The sequence below is a fragment of the Triturus cristatus genome, chromosome 2_1, assembly GCF_964204655.1.
Source record: "Triturus cristatus chromosome 2_1, aTriCri1.1, whole genome shotgun sequence".
NCBI lineage: Eukaryota > Metazoa > Chordata > Amphibia > Caudata > Salamandridae > Triturus > Triturus cristatus.
In genome coordinates, this window is record NC_140581.1 from 3,685,339 (window position 1) to 3,702,117 (window position 16,779).

General features: G+C 43.2%; 1 protein-coding gene across 10 annotated transcripts in view; it reads left to right on the plus strand.

Annotated features, from left to right (window-relative positions):
- LOC146863585 (uncharacterized) overlaps positions 1–15,801 on the plus strand; it is a 218,748-nt gene extending 202,947 nt beyond the window's left edge. For all 10 annotated transcript variants that reach the window (XM_085627473.1, XM_085627498.1, XM_085627510.1 and 7 more), the window contains one exon: positions 1,675–15,801. In XM_085627473.1, the coding sequence (XP_085483599.1) occupies positions 1,675–3,590 (1,916 nt within the window). In that variant the 3' untranslated portion in view covers positions 3,591–15,801. The remainder of the gene's footprint in view (positions 1–1,674) is intronic.
- Positions 15,802–16,779: the final 978 nt, after the last annotated feature.

Here is a 16,779-nt window from a genome sequence, read left to right on the forward strand (position 1 = left end):
AAAGATTCAACGCTCTGTCCATCATCTCCTTGTGTTTGCTGTATTGATGATGAGGATCCCCTGGAAGAGAAGGATATGTTATTTACCTTTAATCCCTCCCACCTATTATTGCCCTCAACAAATTCTGTACCCAGGATTCCAAATATCCGTAAAACTGATTTCACCAAACTGTCACCTGTGAGGCATGATGGGATACAAGGGGTACTGCGAGGTTCTTAAAGACACAGTGCCAATTTTCTCTGTAATTCTTTGAATGGCAGCCTATTTCTTAATTATGGCTCCCATTTCCTTTTCTTTTTAACTAAAGGTTTGTGAAACCTTTTTTATAGTCATTGTGTATTAATGACATTATTTCGTGAATTGTGACAGTTGTTTAAAATGAAAACTCAGTGTAATGTGGCAATTTTTAGCTTTTTTCTGTCGGCTGAAGAGCCACATATATTCACGAAAGAAAACAAAGGTTACAGGGAAGTTATGTTAGGTTCATATTTTATACCCAAATTTATAACATCCCTGAAACCTTTGTTTTTTTGTGAATTTCTATGGTTTGTTTAATTCTATTTCCTAACTAAAAAATCCCTGTAACCTTGGGACCCGAAAAAAATGTTTTGGGCAATTTCCAGCCCACGAGTCTCGGTCCCTCAGAGACCCCTTCCTTCAGTCACTTGGGGTCAGGATACCTCTATCCTGACCACTTATGTCCTATTTAATGTTTTCTCCCTACCCCCTCCACGCGTGTTGTGTCCCGCATCACAAAATGGGGCCCAGAACTTTTCCTCTCATTGTTGTGGCCAGTGTGTGTGAAAGTATTCTCATGGTTTCGGCGTGCTGCACTCAAGCTGTCATCTCGTCTGCTGTGCTCATGTTCAGCGCTATGCCGCACGCTGACATTGTAATCCAAAGAAACTTCTTCCTTTCAGTCAAGAATGCCACGGCACTCTTGTACAGTTGATGATAAAGTTTTATTCGATCCAGACGCAAAAGCAGCATCAACGCATTTTGGTGCCACACAGCACCTTGAGCACGACCAAGGTGCTGTGAGGACCAGCCGGGGTCCACGCACGTTGGCTGGAATATTTAATGCTTATGACCTTGATGAGGATTCCCCTGGAAGAGACATAGGATTGAAGGTGAGCATTGTTTCCTTGCCTGCAAATTCCTCACCAATCTCCCCAACTCTTTTCTCACCTCTCCCCATTCTGTGTAATGGTCGCACAGCCATCACATACATATGGTTTTAGGTTACATTGTTAAACGGCATAGCCACTGATCAAAATACTGCAGGCTGTGTCTACCTGTACGGGCTCTAAACAAAAGAATGAGGAACTGACGTCAGGGCACAAGTTTGGCGCTATATGGCTCCAATTATGTCATGTCCTGGTATGTGCCTGATGCTGGAATGGAGCAGAACTCCACCTAATGGTGTAGGAAAGCTGTTGGAAAGTTTTTGCATCCTGTCTGGCACCTTAGAATATTCAAAAAGTGAGTAATCCGCAGGTAGGTAAAGCATTCACCAGAAAGATCATTATCTTGGGTAAGTAACTTGTTCAACATAACTTTCTCTGAAGCACTAGTAGAGCGTACAGCTTTATGAATTGCAAGTTAGTATGTCTGCTGCTTCTATATTTTATTTTATTATCAAATTAATTTGTGTCTTGATTTTGTTTCAATCAGAGACGAATACCTTGAAAAAGTACAAGAGAAAACTTGAAGAGTGTACTGACAAACTGCAACCACGAAGAGCAAGAGCGGTCAAAAAAGAAGTCTGGTATTCAGAGAAAGATGAGGATGATATCTGGATCTCCGGCGAAGAGGAGGAGGAGGATGTTTGGAACTCTGCTGAAGATGATGACTGGGACTCGGATGAAGATGAAGAGTTTAAATATAGACCTAAAAGACCCAAAAGGATGCAGAACAACAGTGCAAGAAAATGGTCCACGGAACGCAAATTTAAAAGGCCTGTTGGAAAATCCAAGTCGTCCACAAAAATTCCAAGAACAAAATCGGGAGTGAAAAAGTACCCATGCCCAGACTGTGGGATCGTCTTTTTTCAGAAATCCAACCTAATCGAGCACCAGGTATTCCACAAAGAGGAAGACCTGCCAGGTGTAAAGGAAAAACCTCTTCGTAAGAATTCAAATGCCAGTGTGAACAGAAAAGTAAGCAAACCAAAATCAAGACGACAAGAAGACAAGAAGAAGCATTACAATGAGAGGAAAAGTGCAAGTAAACATCCGCAAACAACCCAAGGAAAGAAACCACACCCATGCGATGAATGTGAAAGGTCTTTCAATGCTTATGAAATGTTGCTTCAACACAAGAGGGTTCATGCAAGTGAGAAAGCTTTCATGCACGTGGACGGGAAGAAAGGTGTCAAAAAGCATCATTTGAAAACCCCAGAAAAGAAGCCACACCCGTGTGATGAATGTGAAAAGTCTTTCAATGCGTATGAAATGTTGCTTCAGCATAAGAGAGTTCACGCAAGCGAAAAAGCTTCCATGTGGAATGATGAGAAGAAAAATGTTAGCAAACCCAAAAGTGATAGCAAAACTAAAGTGGAGAAGAAAGCCTCAGAAAAGAAACCTTACCCTTGTAGTGATTGTGATCTGTCTTTTAATTCTGCTCCATTGCTGCTTCAACACCAGAAGGCTCACACAAAAGAAAAATGTTCCGTGCAAAGTGATGAGAAGAAAGGTGATAGTAAACTGATGGGTGAGACAAAAGCCTCCGAAAAGAAACCGTACCCATGTAGTGAGTGTGATCTGTCTTTTAATTCTTCTTTGGTACTGCTTCAACACCAGAATGTTCATACAAAAGAAAAAGTTTCCACCAGGGTTAATGAAAAGAAAAGTGTTGGTACACCCAAGGTTGAGACAAAAGCACCAGAAAAGAAACCTTACCCTTGCACCGAATGTGAAATGTCTTTTAATTCTTCAGCAATATTGCTTCTACACAAGAAAGTCCATGCAAATGGAAAAGACTCCATACATCATGACGAAAAGAATACTGTGCATGAACTTGACAACCTAGTCACAGACAAAACGTCGACATGCTGTGAAAGCGAGAAGTGTTCCCATGATTCTTCAGCACCTCAAGAACCGAAGACTGACACTAGCTTAAATGCATCAATATGTTCAGATGAGAACCGTGTGAGTACACTTGAAAACAATGCCCAAGAAAAGACAAGTGATGAAAGCGAAAAGTCTTTGACCCCTTCTTCAATGCCACTCCAACAGCAGAAGCTCCCCACAAGTGCAAAAACATGCACGTGTAATGTCTGTGGGAAATCTTTTAGCAAATCTTCACTGCTGATCATACACAGACGAGTACACACAGGATACTTTGCATGTAATGAATGTGGGAAGAGTTTCAGCGCATTATCAAGCTTGAAGGTACACCAAATAAAACACAAAAGTTCAAAATCATACTCCTGCAATGAATGTGGGAAGACCTTCAAAATCCCCTCATACTTAGAGCTCCATCAGCGGATACACACCTTGGAGAAATGGAGAGACAAACGGGGGTCTGGCTCCAGGAGACGGGGTCTGAAAAAACCCAAGTTTGGTAAAAAAGCCCTGAAGGGGATCTGATTGTTTCCAGTGTCTTCTATAAACAACCTGCCCAATCCACAGACGTGCTGCCTTTATGAAAGTGACACCATATAGTCCCCATAAGTGAGCTGTGTTTGGACATCAAAGGTCGTACGAAGAGAGACTTCTATGCGCCATTAAGTGTGGAAATAAAATAAATTGTATAGTTGGATTCATCCTAGAGAAAAAGCAAAAAACTGCAAAAGAAGCCACTGGCATACAATAAATACAAGAGTTTTTAATAGCCGGAGGTAAAAGTAGAAAGTTCTCTCCTGGTGGAGCAGCTACGAAAGTGACAGCAACCAAGAGAGGGTATTGCTGATCATGGTCCCCAAGTATGCAATAAACTGAAATGAGATTCGCGGTCCAGCAGTAAAGTACTAAACGGCACCGAAAAATAACTTGCTGCAAGAGATAAAATAGTATACAAGAACTGGTCCATCACATTCAAAGTTCTTCTGACTGCAGAATCTGACCAGGTGTCTTCTGATGACCTCTCAGTGGAAACCTAGCAAGGATTCTTGATAGAAGGAAGGCAAAAGCTGTGTCATCTTCACGCCAATTATTTGAGCAATGCTTGGATCAGTCTTTTGGCTTCTAGCTATAATCCCCTGCCCAAATTGCTGTTCACCTTGTAAAGCTGGGCCTTACAAATATATCTTTTGCAGTGCATTTATTAGTAAAATAGCGATAAAAACTCTGTCACCCGCTCCCACCATTCCTAAGTGGTGCCCATATGTTCTCTGTCATCTTCAGTGAATTACCTGTTCTGCTAACAACTGTCGACAAATGGTTACTCCGACAGGGTGATCCAATGGCTCATCTCCCATCTTTTGTGAAACAATCACAAACATGAAAGCCTGTCCTTAACCTTCCTAGTTGTTTATCAGTGCATCTTAAAACTGATTCTCTAAAATCCTTTTCCATATGTGGTGCTCTCTAGTGAAGACAGTCGTTCTGAAAGCAGCCTAGTGTCCTGTGCAGTGAGGAAGCATTGCCCCTCTCCCCATGTCCTGCACCCATCTTCTTGCAGCGAACATCTGGATGCTGTGCAAGGAGCAGCATGACATTCTGTGTGCACGCGTATGTTCATGTTAACAAGCATCATGTGTTATTTTCTTGTCACCATGCTATGAAGTACAGGACCGCCTTTTTCTTGTGTATATGGAGTGTGTGTCATTGTTTCCTAAACAGATCAACATAAAGGTACTGCTGCGAGTCGACTCATTTCCCACGCTCATCTGCATATCCTCATAGAGGCCTTTGTATTCATTTATGCACCCAGTCTTCTATTGTCGAACTATTTATGGCAGCAATATTGCTTCCCATTCAGTGAGCACACATGATGGACCCCTTGAACCATTCAGATGTTGTGCCAATAATTGTTTGCCAAACGAAACTTGTGTTCAGCAATAGTTGTTTATGCTGTAATCCCTGTGTCCTGTAATTCATACAGTAATAGTTGGCACACGTTAGTGAATGTAAATAAGCCCCAGCTCAGTTCTCATATTTTTTATTAAACCTCTTGGCTAATCCATAGTTTAGCTGAAACTTTATTTCCTGCAGTGCAGACAAAGAGAAGGAATGTGAACATTGAAATACAATGACACTAAAAATGATACAGCACAGCAAGATCTTCAGTCCATACATAAAACACACTTGTGTGACAGCAGGGCGACCCGTAGAATGGCTGTAAACATGGAAAACAGCAACCCGTTCATTGGATGAGAACAGATGTCATAGTACAAACTACAACAAAGAAAATGGTGGTTTGGGTAAAGCGATTAATCAGTGTGCTGATGAAAAAGCTTCCTCACTCGCAATCCAAAGAAGAAAATTTAAAAAAATTAAGTTGTCATCTTCGGGACCACAATGGTGTCACCTTAGAGGGAGTAGAAATAATTGGGAACATCAAACTCTGCAACTAACTTGTTATGACATTTGCTCTTTGGTCTCCATGAATAGAATAAAAGCTCAGCAGAAATTGCAAATGCTGAATGTGATTGTGGAAAATAGAAAAACTGATGCGAGAAACACAGAAAGTATTCTGTACAAATCTTGTCGGGTAAAAATTAATGTGTGAGCAGTACAAAAAGTATTTTGAATAAAGGTTTGTGAGAGCGTATTCGTCAGACTTCGAAAGTGTCGGGAGCAACCAACCACATCTACTTGTATGAAGAAAGATCTCTTTTCAGGAGAACTACTGGCACATTTGAATGAACCTCACACATTTATTAAAAGACTGAAGACACTGTGAACAGCCATTTTTTGGTTAAACTCCTCATTCAGCAAGGAAGACACTGGAAAGCTATGAGCATCAATTATAAAACTACCTTGATTGACAGCAGCATGTTTAGGACGAGAAGCCATGGTGGTTCTTCTCAAGTTCAGGAAAAAGGTAGTTCTACTGTTGTCTATTATCAGACTTTGTAGTCACCTCACAATGTTTAACTAAGACTGAATAAAAAAACATGGAAGGGAAACACATCTGGTGCAACCTATGTACAGAATCTCTGCATCTGAAGGCCAATGTGAGCGCACATTCTTTTGGCAAACGGTTATTATAATGACGATCACAGCCCTTAAAGTGCAAGCTTCATCGTGGTGATCTAGAAACGTCGACCGAATGACAAGCTGAAGTGATTGGCTAATAGTTTAGGTTCTCTGTGACTGTTTCTCGGTATGAAATAATAAAACAACCCCCGAAATGTAGAGAAATCCTGAAATAATGTATGTTGCTTATACTGACATTTCATAACAAACCTAAAAATGTAGCAGATGGCGAGGCACTTTCAGTGCCCTGAAGTCGGTGGGTCGATGCTAGCAATTCAAATGCTGTGGTAAACACTGCTGCCTTTCGGAAGGCACGGGGAGGCGCTTGAACAGAGAAAGAAACACAGCAAAGAGGCCAGGCTCAGAGGGAGTCTATTTGCAGTGTTACTCATTCTGAACCTAATCTGAACTCTTCAGTCATGACTCAGTCTGAATTTCTTTAACAGCTCTTACGGCTTGCTGGTTGTTTCCAGTGACCTATTCAAAACTGCTGGAATATGCATGGTGAACTTGAGTCTTCTAAACATCAGCTGAACAAATAATTGCCCCTTGTTGAATTAGAACATGATCTCTTGTTCTGCCAGGAGAGTAGACTCACTGACCTGATAACTGCCATGGGGCAATAGTGATATCTAGGTCGGGATAGGAACAGCACACTCGATTTGATTTTAGTTATTCTGAGGGAGGGGGTGTGCTGTACCGTGATCACTCCTAGTCCCTCTATTATTTGCGATTGCTACTTCTCCACTTTTAAGCATCTTTTAGGTTCTTGCATCTTACCACATGGTTCTCTTCCATGAGGTCTGTCGTCAGTCTCTCCACTCATCTCCTGTGTCTCGCTGCAGTTCTTTCTGCTGCACCTCTTCTTTTCTTATTCATTCCCAATCGCCTCTTCTAAAGCTCAGTCTTTCTTTCCTCCTGGTTCACATTCTTTCTCAGTCTCATCTCCTATCACTACTTTTTCTCATCTGTATTTGTTCGTGTTTGACTTCCATATTTTTATTCTTAATAAATCACAGCACTGTTCTTCGCTCAGTGCATGTATTGTAGGGTATCGAAGCACCCATGGGAAGATGCTGCCAGTGCTGCATTCACTTCACTGCAGGCCTGTGTAACCCCATGGGTCCTAACACGTGCACCAAACAGTGTCTTGGATTGAATTATTACTTCATCTTCCTTCTCTCACCTTCGACTTCCATCAGCTTTAGTTGGTCTTGTGTGTCACTTTGTGATTATTGCATTTGACAATTCCTAGAATCAAGTTACTATTAAATAATCTTTCTCAAAGATCGCGTCAGTGAAGTCCGTATAATTCTTTTATCAGTCATTTACATTTTTTTCAGGATGTTCTTGATTGTAGTACTAGAGTGCAGGCCAGTAATCCGCATTCTGTCTCTCGGGTTCTGTGAGGTTCTCTCTAGATCTTTGGCACCTGGTATACAGAACGTCCGTGAGCTGAATGTGTATGGGGTTAAGGCATTCAGAAACTAAAGAAAAACCTCAAATGACATGAATTTCTGTGACCGGTCTTCTTTGCAACACCACATTATTGTAAAATCACTAACAGCTACAATACAGAACCAGATGATATGGTACATCATGGGTAATAACTATGCAAAATGGCTCGCCATTGATCCGCAAACTGACCTTCCTAAAAGGAAACAGTAACGTGGATCACAAGGGCAAGAGATTTGTGAAGAATGATATTCAAAATTTTGGCAGTGGATACTGCCAGTGTTTCGCTTAAGAGCACGAGAGGAACTATGCAAAAAACATTTTTTAGACCAGGGATCCTAAATTAATATTTACGGTCAGTCTAAATCACATACGTCTACCTTAATCTACATTATTGTATTTCTGTACATTTCATGCACCTCATTTCACAGATCACTTCTCCACCTTTGAAAGTCATACCCCTGCACCCTAACAATACCTAATGTCCTCTGGAACATCTATTAATCTCACCATCCCTCTGCATAAACTCACACCCTCCTCTCTGTCTCCACTGCCGATCACTCCTACGAGCACAGGTCTAATCTAAATAACTACTGATGTAACCACTAACCAAAGGTTCCTCTGCAGTGTACTGCCTGGCGGAATGCACTTCTAAGCCTCTTAAATGGTAGTAAGCACTTTATAAATTCAAATACAATCCAGTATTTGCAGGAAAGATATGTATAATTTCCAGTAATAAAACACTGTCTGTAACCTTTCCTGCTACTAGGGTTAGTGTCTGCCATAATCACACCATCAAAAGTAATACTTGTTCTTAGCATGTATTGCTGTGAATACACATGCTCTGCCTACTCCTGTTCTTCAGTGTTGGGTTCAGACATTGCAAGTTGTTTTTCTTTGAAGCACTGGATACAGTGTGACTCAACATAAGTTGCTAATGCGCATGGGCACCGACTCCTCACAAGATTTTTTTTCTGCCATCAGGTTTGAACCTTTCACGACTAGGCTCCAAGAATCGACATGTTCTTCATATTCCTTCGGGCTCACACAGTGAAATTTGATTCCTAGATTTTGTCGTTGTGCTTTCTTTGGCGACATCCTTGGGAGACCGACATTAGTCGATTGACAACCAACTGCTATAGCCTCGGACCCTCTCTCGTGCTGCATGCCCCTCATCTTCAATTTCTTTGTAGACAACGCACACAAGATGATGGAATAGACACCTTCCAAGAACTATCCCCAGTGCCACGTAAAGTACCTGTGGCCCAGCTGGCACACGGCTTGTATCTCCTCCGACTACAACATCTTGTTCAAGAACTGTCTTGCCTTCCATTTGAAAAAGACTCTGACACCACTGGCTGAAGCGTTAGGAACATCAAAAGATGCAGCGGCAATCCTCCGACAGCATCCCAGAAATCTTCGGAGGACTAGCCCTAATCGACTTCGGGGAGGGTGAAGACGCTTATCCTCTGGGCATTCCATCCCACCAACTATCACCTAGTCCGGAGGCAGTTTTCTCCTCTAAATCCTACCAGGAGGAAAGAGAGAAGGTCCTTTTGCCCTCAACACCCACCAATCCGTGAACGAAGTCTTCCGCCAGGACCGTATGATCTGCGCTGCCATCAAGGCCTCCATCCGCCGGCAAAGCACCTCAAGCAGAAAGATCCACGATGCTTCAGCCTCTATGAAGCCAAGGGTCCTTTCCACACTGGCTCCAAGGCCAACATCTGCTCTGAAGCCACCAGACTGTGAAGCTGCCGTTGGCGCCGCAGTCTCAATCTGCTGCCTGCTAGAGCAATTCTGTCCTACAAAGACTTCAAGGGGAACTGGATGCATGGTGCATAAGATTATTCATCCATCCCCAAACTGGGAGAAGTTCAACGAAGCTGTCTCTGCTGAAACCCTCAGGGACCCTGCCTTAGGTGAGGAAGCTAACATTCGAAGAGACGCTTGCTTTGGAGTACCCTCCAGCTCCCTAGATTAAAAACCATAGAGACGGGGCATACCTTCCACCACCACCTTCTCTCTCACCACCCCCACTGCCTCCACACCGACCAGAGGGATGCCCACATTCCTCTTATGGGCCCGGCAGCCCCTTTGGCCGCCCTGGTTCTTATGAGGCACAATTTTACCAAGTGCCCCTGATCCCAAGAGACCCAGATTTTGATAATTTACCCACGCCTACATCTCCCTCGGACAACACCACAGCTAACCACGAGGTGATCCAATAGGCAGCCACCATCCATAAGGAGGATAAACATGTCCTCTACAAGGAAGATGATTTCCTGTTGGAGACAGTATCTACATCGGAAAGAACAGTCCAGTTCCTGCCCATGTTAAAGGGCATGTTAAAATCGCCTCCTAACACATTTAAAAAGCCGGTCAAGGACAGGGATTGAAAACATACAAGCAGTCTTCCATCGTCCCAGTCTACATCTGGGGGCCCGTACCACTGGACTCCCTAGTAATCCACACAGCACGCAAGTGTGCTTCTGCTCAGACTAGGGTGATGCACCCCCACCTGACTAGTAGAGGGCAGGTGCTATTTTCGGACCCAATGTGCTAGTAGAGGCTCCAAGGCTGCTTCCTCAGATTTATCCCCCTCATAAGAGGCAGTAACACTTTTCACCGGCAAGAGAGTACACCCTGGGTGCCTACAGTACAATAATAGGGGCAGAGTTGTAGAGGTGGCCCCAGTAAGGAGGCCTCCTCCTCCACCTCCAAGCACTGACCCACCATACCTCCCCTCTTCCTCATTAGAACATCATTCCAGACCAGTAGGTGGTAGCAGCGGTTCACCATGGCTACTGCCTAGAACTTCTCACAACCCCTCAAGAGGGAACATAGCCTCCTGCATGAAGAGGTAGAAGTACTCTTTCAAAAAGGGACCATAGAAACCCTACCCCCTCAACTGGGGAAAGGAAGTTTACCCTCTTTACTTCCTCATCCCCAAATCCTGAACCTCTGACTTCTCAATCGATACATCCTTTCCGAACATTAGCACATAGTAACCCTGCAGGATGTCATACCTCAACTCCAGTAAGAAGAGTAGGTGACGATGTTAGATGTCAAGAGTGCCACTCTCTCCCAACTAAAGCAGCATCCATAGTATTGGGTACTCTCTCACCACTTGCATCTCTGGTGTAGTATCTTTTGGGGATGGAAACAACTTGGCAGAAACTATCAGCAGGTCCACGAGCGGGAACTCCACCCTCAAGTCCTAGTCCACTGTTCCAATGTTGGGGCAGTTCACAAAACAGACTTGTTTGCTACCCCTCAAAAATGTGAAATGCTCAAACTTTGCCTCGTGGTACACACATTCCAGTGACAATGCACTATGGATAAATTGGTCAGGGATCTTTAATTATGCTTTTTCGCCTCTCCTACTCCTTCAACAAGGAGTGCGAAAAATCCAGCAAGCATCACTAACTCTGATCCTGCTAGTCCACGTGTTGGCCAGACAACCCTGGTACTCACCTCTTCTCCAGATGTCAATCAACCCCCATGAACACCAACCCAACAAACCAGGCCTCGCCAGAGAAAGGTCAAGTCAGATACTCAGATTCCACCCAAATCAATCTGGCACTTGAGGGCCTAAAATTCGGCTACTTGCGCAGCCACAGGATTTCATTGACCTATTGTGTGAGTCATGCAGGCCTACTATGCTAGCCTACGTTTCCGCAAAATAGAGGCAATTCATCCATTATTGCATTCACAAACATGTCGATGGTATTAAGTCCCTGATCCAGGACATTATCTATCATCTGCTCTGTCTTCAAAAATTAGACCTTGCATATACTTCCATAGGGCTCCATACTGCAGCGAGAGCCACTTGCATGCAGAACAGGTAACATTCCTCACTTTTTCAAACTTCTATAATTAAAGCATTTCATGGAGGACCTCAAGATGCTCATCCCTCCCATAGCTCCCCCTGCTCCAGTGTGGAACCTGTGTGGTTTTTACAAGGCTCATGAGTTGTGTCCCCCCATTTGGCCCTTACACTCTTGCCCTCTCCGGTTCCTTTTTTTGCAAATTAGCGTTCCTTTTAACCTAACATCCTTTAGATGTATTGGTGGGTTGAGGCCCCCACGCGGTGCACAGGGTTGTACTCAAACCCAAGTTCTTCCTTAAAATGGTTTTCCCAGTTCATCTCAACAAAGCAGTAGAGCTCCCAGTTTTCTTCCCTCCACCGTGCTCAGTAGCAGAAAGAGCCCTCCACCCTAGAGGTCAAACAGGCTCTTTTGTACAACATTGACAGGACCAAGCCCCTTCGCATAACCAGCCAGCTGTTCATAGCCTTTGCTGAACTCCATCAGGGCCGATCTGTTTCTAAGGTTGGATAGTCAAATGCTCCCAAACTTAATATTACTAAGCCAAAAGGGTTTTCCATGACATCCCCAGGGAGCACTCTACATGCAAAAAGGCAGTAGCCATCGCCTTTCTGGTCAATATCCATCTAGCTGATATATGTATAGTAGATACATGTTCAAACCGCCCCCAACTTTTTCTAAGCACTATTGTGTGGATATAAGCAATGTTTGGTCAGACAGTCTTAACCCGTTGCGTGCGTCGGACGACCCCCAGCCGTCCGACGTCACAGTGGGCGTGTGCAGAGGACGGCCGGGGGCCGTCCGAACCGCACCCACTCATTAATATGCCCGCAACGCTGCGAAATTCGTGCCGCGGTCAACGGGTTAAGGACCTTATTTCAGACACCTGCAGCATCCACACGGTAGCAAATGCTTGTCGAGGGGTACTTACTGCTTTACAGTCTGTGCTGGGCATATGCAGCATATGCTACAAACTGAAATAAACATCAGTTCATAGCATGTCGTGCTGTAAATTAACATGCGCCCAACTTCCTCTCCGGAAGCATGCGGCTCCCGGAAGAGTGTGGCTCCATTTGCAGATCTCATCTTTACTAATGAATTCCCCTTTCACAGTATACGTGTCCTTCCTACTGGTATTAACACTCCATACTACTCTCACCCTCTTTGCGAAAAATAATCCAACATGGAATTGATGCCCGTGCGCATTGCATTGCATTGCAAACTAAGGGAATAGTCGCAGTGCATCCTGTGACTCGAAAGACTTTCTTCGAAGAAAAACTACTTAAAAACGTCTGAGCCCCGATAGCAGGAGTATTTAGAGCCTCTGATTCTGCAGCAGTACACGCTACTAACCAATGCTTACAGGGTTAGTAACAGTTTCCTTTTCATAAAAGAACCGGGTATCATGGTAAAATACCTTCAGTTTACTAGTTCCCCTTATTTGATACCTGATAAAACTGTTACATAATTAGTCCATTCATATTCCAAACTTACTACACTTTATCCTTCTGTTCCGACCATGTACCTCACATCTTACCATTCACTTGCTTGCTGCCGCTTGGTTGTCATGCAGGGCATGGCACTGAAGGAGCATTTTGTCAAGTAGCAAAATACTCCATGCATGAGCTGGTGTTGGTCTTTTACCATTGCTCTTTGTTCCACCTGTGGCATTTAACCATGTTCCCTTAGGGCAGGCTTCTCCAACAAGTAGCTTGTGACCTTCTGGTAGCTCTCCAGCTGCCTGTGAGTAGCTCTCCTGTGTGCCGCCCAGAGTACCAAATTAGAAGCTTTTGTTCGGTTGAATTGATATATGTATACCAAAATTTTAAATTGTGTATTTGATCTGAAAATGTGTGCATTTTCATAACCTATAATTTCCAAAATCTTTTTAATGATGAATCATGCAGCCTTGGGAGACTTCTTACTAATATTACCTTGGTGCCTGAGGTCATTGCAACATTGTCTCTTATGTATTACCGTTGTAGGGGTATTCCAAATATACTAAGCCTTTTTCACATTGCTTCTGGCAATCCTGCACTGAGGTTGTCACTCTTGCATAGGGTGGCCATTAATGTAATCTTGTCTGATGTGTACAATACTAATAATATTAGTAGCTTGGAATGGTTTTCATTGAACAGAAGTTGCTCGTGTTGGTGAAAAGGATGGAGGCCCTGCCATATGCTATTCCTTTCCTTTCAGAGCACATCAGTGGGAACGAGTGGCCACACCTGTTGCCATAAAACTCTTTAACTTTTATCTACGTGAAGCTGCTGTGCTATCGATAGGGTCTGGCATCTCCATGCACCAGTGCAAAGGAGACACACAGATCTTTGTGTAAGGGCCCTACACCTGTAGGCCTTTCTCTGTGCCATTGAGGACTAGATGTATGACAGCCCAAGCCAAACGCCTCCAAAACTGAAATGTGGTTGTTCACATCCTCACAGTCCATGTTCCCTAAAACATCTGATTAACATTTCCAACTTTGTCCATGTATGTTTTCCAGCTTTCTCTCATCAGAAAAAAAAATATTTTCTTTTCTCCTTTAGACTCTTAAATCAACATATCCGTAAGGCAGTTTTCGGCTTTGCTTCACCTTTGTGATTGGAGCTGGAAAATATGGCAACACCCCCTGCTTTGATTCTTTAACAACTTCAGGCTTTGTTCTGTTCTCAACGAAATTTGTCATCTCAGCACTATTTGGTAGAGAACTTGCAGGTCACTGGTAGCTACTGTATTAGCAGGAGGAAAGAACTGTGATTGAGTTCAATGGCACCAAGACATTCTTTACAAGAGCACCATAGTTGTTCTCTTGGAGATTCATTTATTGTCCCCTTTGAATTCCTGACATTTTTAAATGCACCTATTCAATATGATGTTTCATCAGTTCTGTTGTCATTAAATGTGACCTCTTCCAGGTACAGCAGAATTGCTTTGGGGCTTTTGTTACACGGTATTTTATGCATTTACATTTTATTGATGTCTATTCCTTCTATTTGTGGCTGTTGTGCCACAACCTTATCCCTGAACTACTCAACTCTTTTTACAGTGTCATTCTTCGCTTCAAGGATAGAACATCATAAATGTAAAAAAATAAAATCCATTCTGTCATCTGCAGTTGCATGTCCTGTAGTTATTCACTTTCATCTTCCATCATTTCCTATTGTTCTTTATTCATCTGTATCCTCCATCGTCATGTTGTTATTTGACTTTTTTCATTGACTCCTGTTCGCCATCTCCTACCCTACACACATTCACTCCAGCCCTTCGTCTTCCCAGGCTCATTTTCTCCTGTTCTGTCTTCTTCCCTGTTTCATCATACTTCAGACCTGTTCATCGCTTCTGTGCACACTTCTTCCGAAGAGCTGTCCTCCTTTAGAGTACGACTTGGACTGGCATTTAGTGAAAGTGACAGAACTGAAATGGGTACTGTAAATTATTCCCTTGTGTTGTCTGTATTCTCAGTGTGTATAAGCCACATATAAAATCCAAAGAAGTATAAAGTAAAAATATAAGATACATGTTGTATGAGAGCTCTGTCGCACACCGCTTATTGCGTTAGCAACACAGCTTTGATGTGGAGTGTTCTGTACACCCTGCGTTGCATCCTTCTGAATACAGCAGGTCGCTGTAATTGTGGCCTATATTCAACAAGAGCAGTGAGTTCCAAATAGCATATCACTGAGAGAAAGGTCATTGCAGTTTCCCATACAGCCCTGCTTCCACAACGCAGGTAATAATACATCGCTCAAAGCGGAGAAATGATACACGCTGTGTTTCTTGGTGATGCCTGAAGAGGGGCGTCTAATGATGTTAGTTGGCCTTAAAGAAGTAGAAAAGCTCCGCATTACCCTGATCAGGACGAACAGTTAAGTTGACGGTGACTAAATTATGGCATGTAATCAGTGTTTAAAACTTGTGTATCCTAGAGAGGAGTAGTGTCATTGTTCCAGAAAATTAATCAGATCTGTACATAAATAAGTGTGTGTTTGTGTGTATATATATATATATATATCAGTATGCATGAAAGTGAAATTTTGTAGTGAAATAATCTTTTTATGACCTAATACAAGAAATCGCTTTGTAGATTTTTTTTACTCACCAGTTGACCATGAACTGATTGTTTTACTTAAGACCATGTATATGAGAGGTTTTTACCACTGGTGTTCACCTTCTGAGAAGTAATATTTTACAAGTAATTGGCTCAAGGGTGCAGAGTTTTCAGTTAACAAATGTATGTTAACATATGTAAAGCTGCAGACTATGCGAGTCCAATGTGGACAGGGAGCAAGCAAACCAAACTTGTCTGGTTGTTTCTTGCCTTTGGTCAAGTTCTATGTTTCTATGAAAACCAATAAAAGTGAATTTGATAAATATTCTATTGCAAGTTGTATGTTGATGCCAAGCTTGACATTGGGAGAATGAGCCATTGGTGTTGTGTTGTGATCATTAAAACTATGAACGTTTTGCTTACCAAACAGCAGCCATGCTGACTGCGCCTCTACCTCTGGTAAGTTCACCATCTCCTGAGACTCTGGGGTCACCCACCACCAAGACCTCATCAGACTTGAGATGAAAAAGTATCAGGCCTTCTCCATCAATGCTCCCAGGATCTGGAATGTCATCCCTATACTGATCCGAACTGCTCCAACCGTGCTTTAATTTAGGAAAGATCTGAAGATTCACATCCTTAACACTGCATCATGATGAAGTAACAGTCCACCTTTGCTGTTAGAGCGCTACTAGTCAGATGACTTGGTGACTATATATGTGCCTCTGACCCTGTACAGTACTATGCTGCCTTTCAACGAAGTTCTTAGTTTGTAGTAGGCCTGGGCTAAAATTTCGTTCCGTTCGCGGAAATTGCGATAATTTGACATTTTCGCGTTCCGCGGAAAGCGCGAAAATGTCAAAATTTCCGCATTCCGCAGCTTGGCGATAATTTGTTTCTTGCTCGCGCTGTAAAATAATACATTCTCGCGTGCGATCGCCTTACCTGAATCCCTGCGTTCGCCGACAAGTTTTCTTGATCCGGTCGCGTTCTCCATGAGATGTTGTATTGTTTTTAGCCATTTGCGCTGTCTCGCGCCCGCAATGACGTCATGCGTCGCGCGATCACGTCTTTCTTCTCGCGATCATGCACTGCGAGACAACTGAAAACAAGATAGCCGCGCCCGCGAGCAACCACATGGGTAAGTTGGCGAGCCGCAACCATGCAGAAAATCTCGCGAACATGCGGGAAAAAAACGTCCGCATCCTCGCGATATTTCCGCGTGTTTTCGATAGTTTTTAAAATTTTTGCGATAATTTGCGAAAGTGGATTTCGCAAATTCCGCCCACCCCTAGTTTGTAGA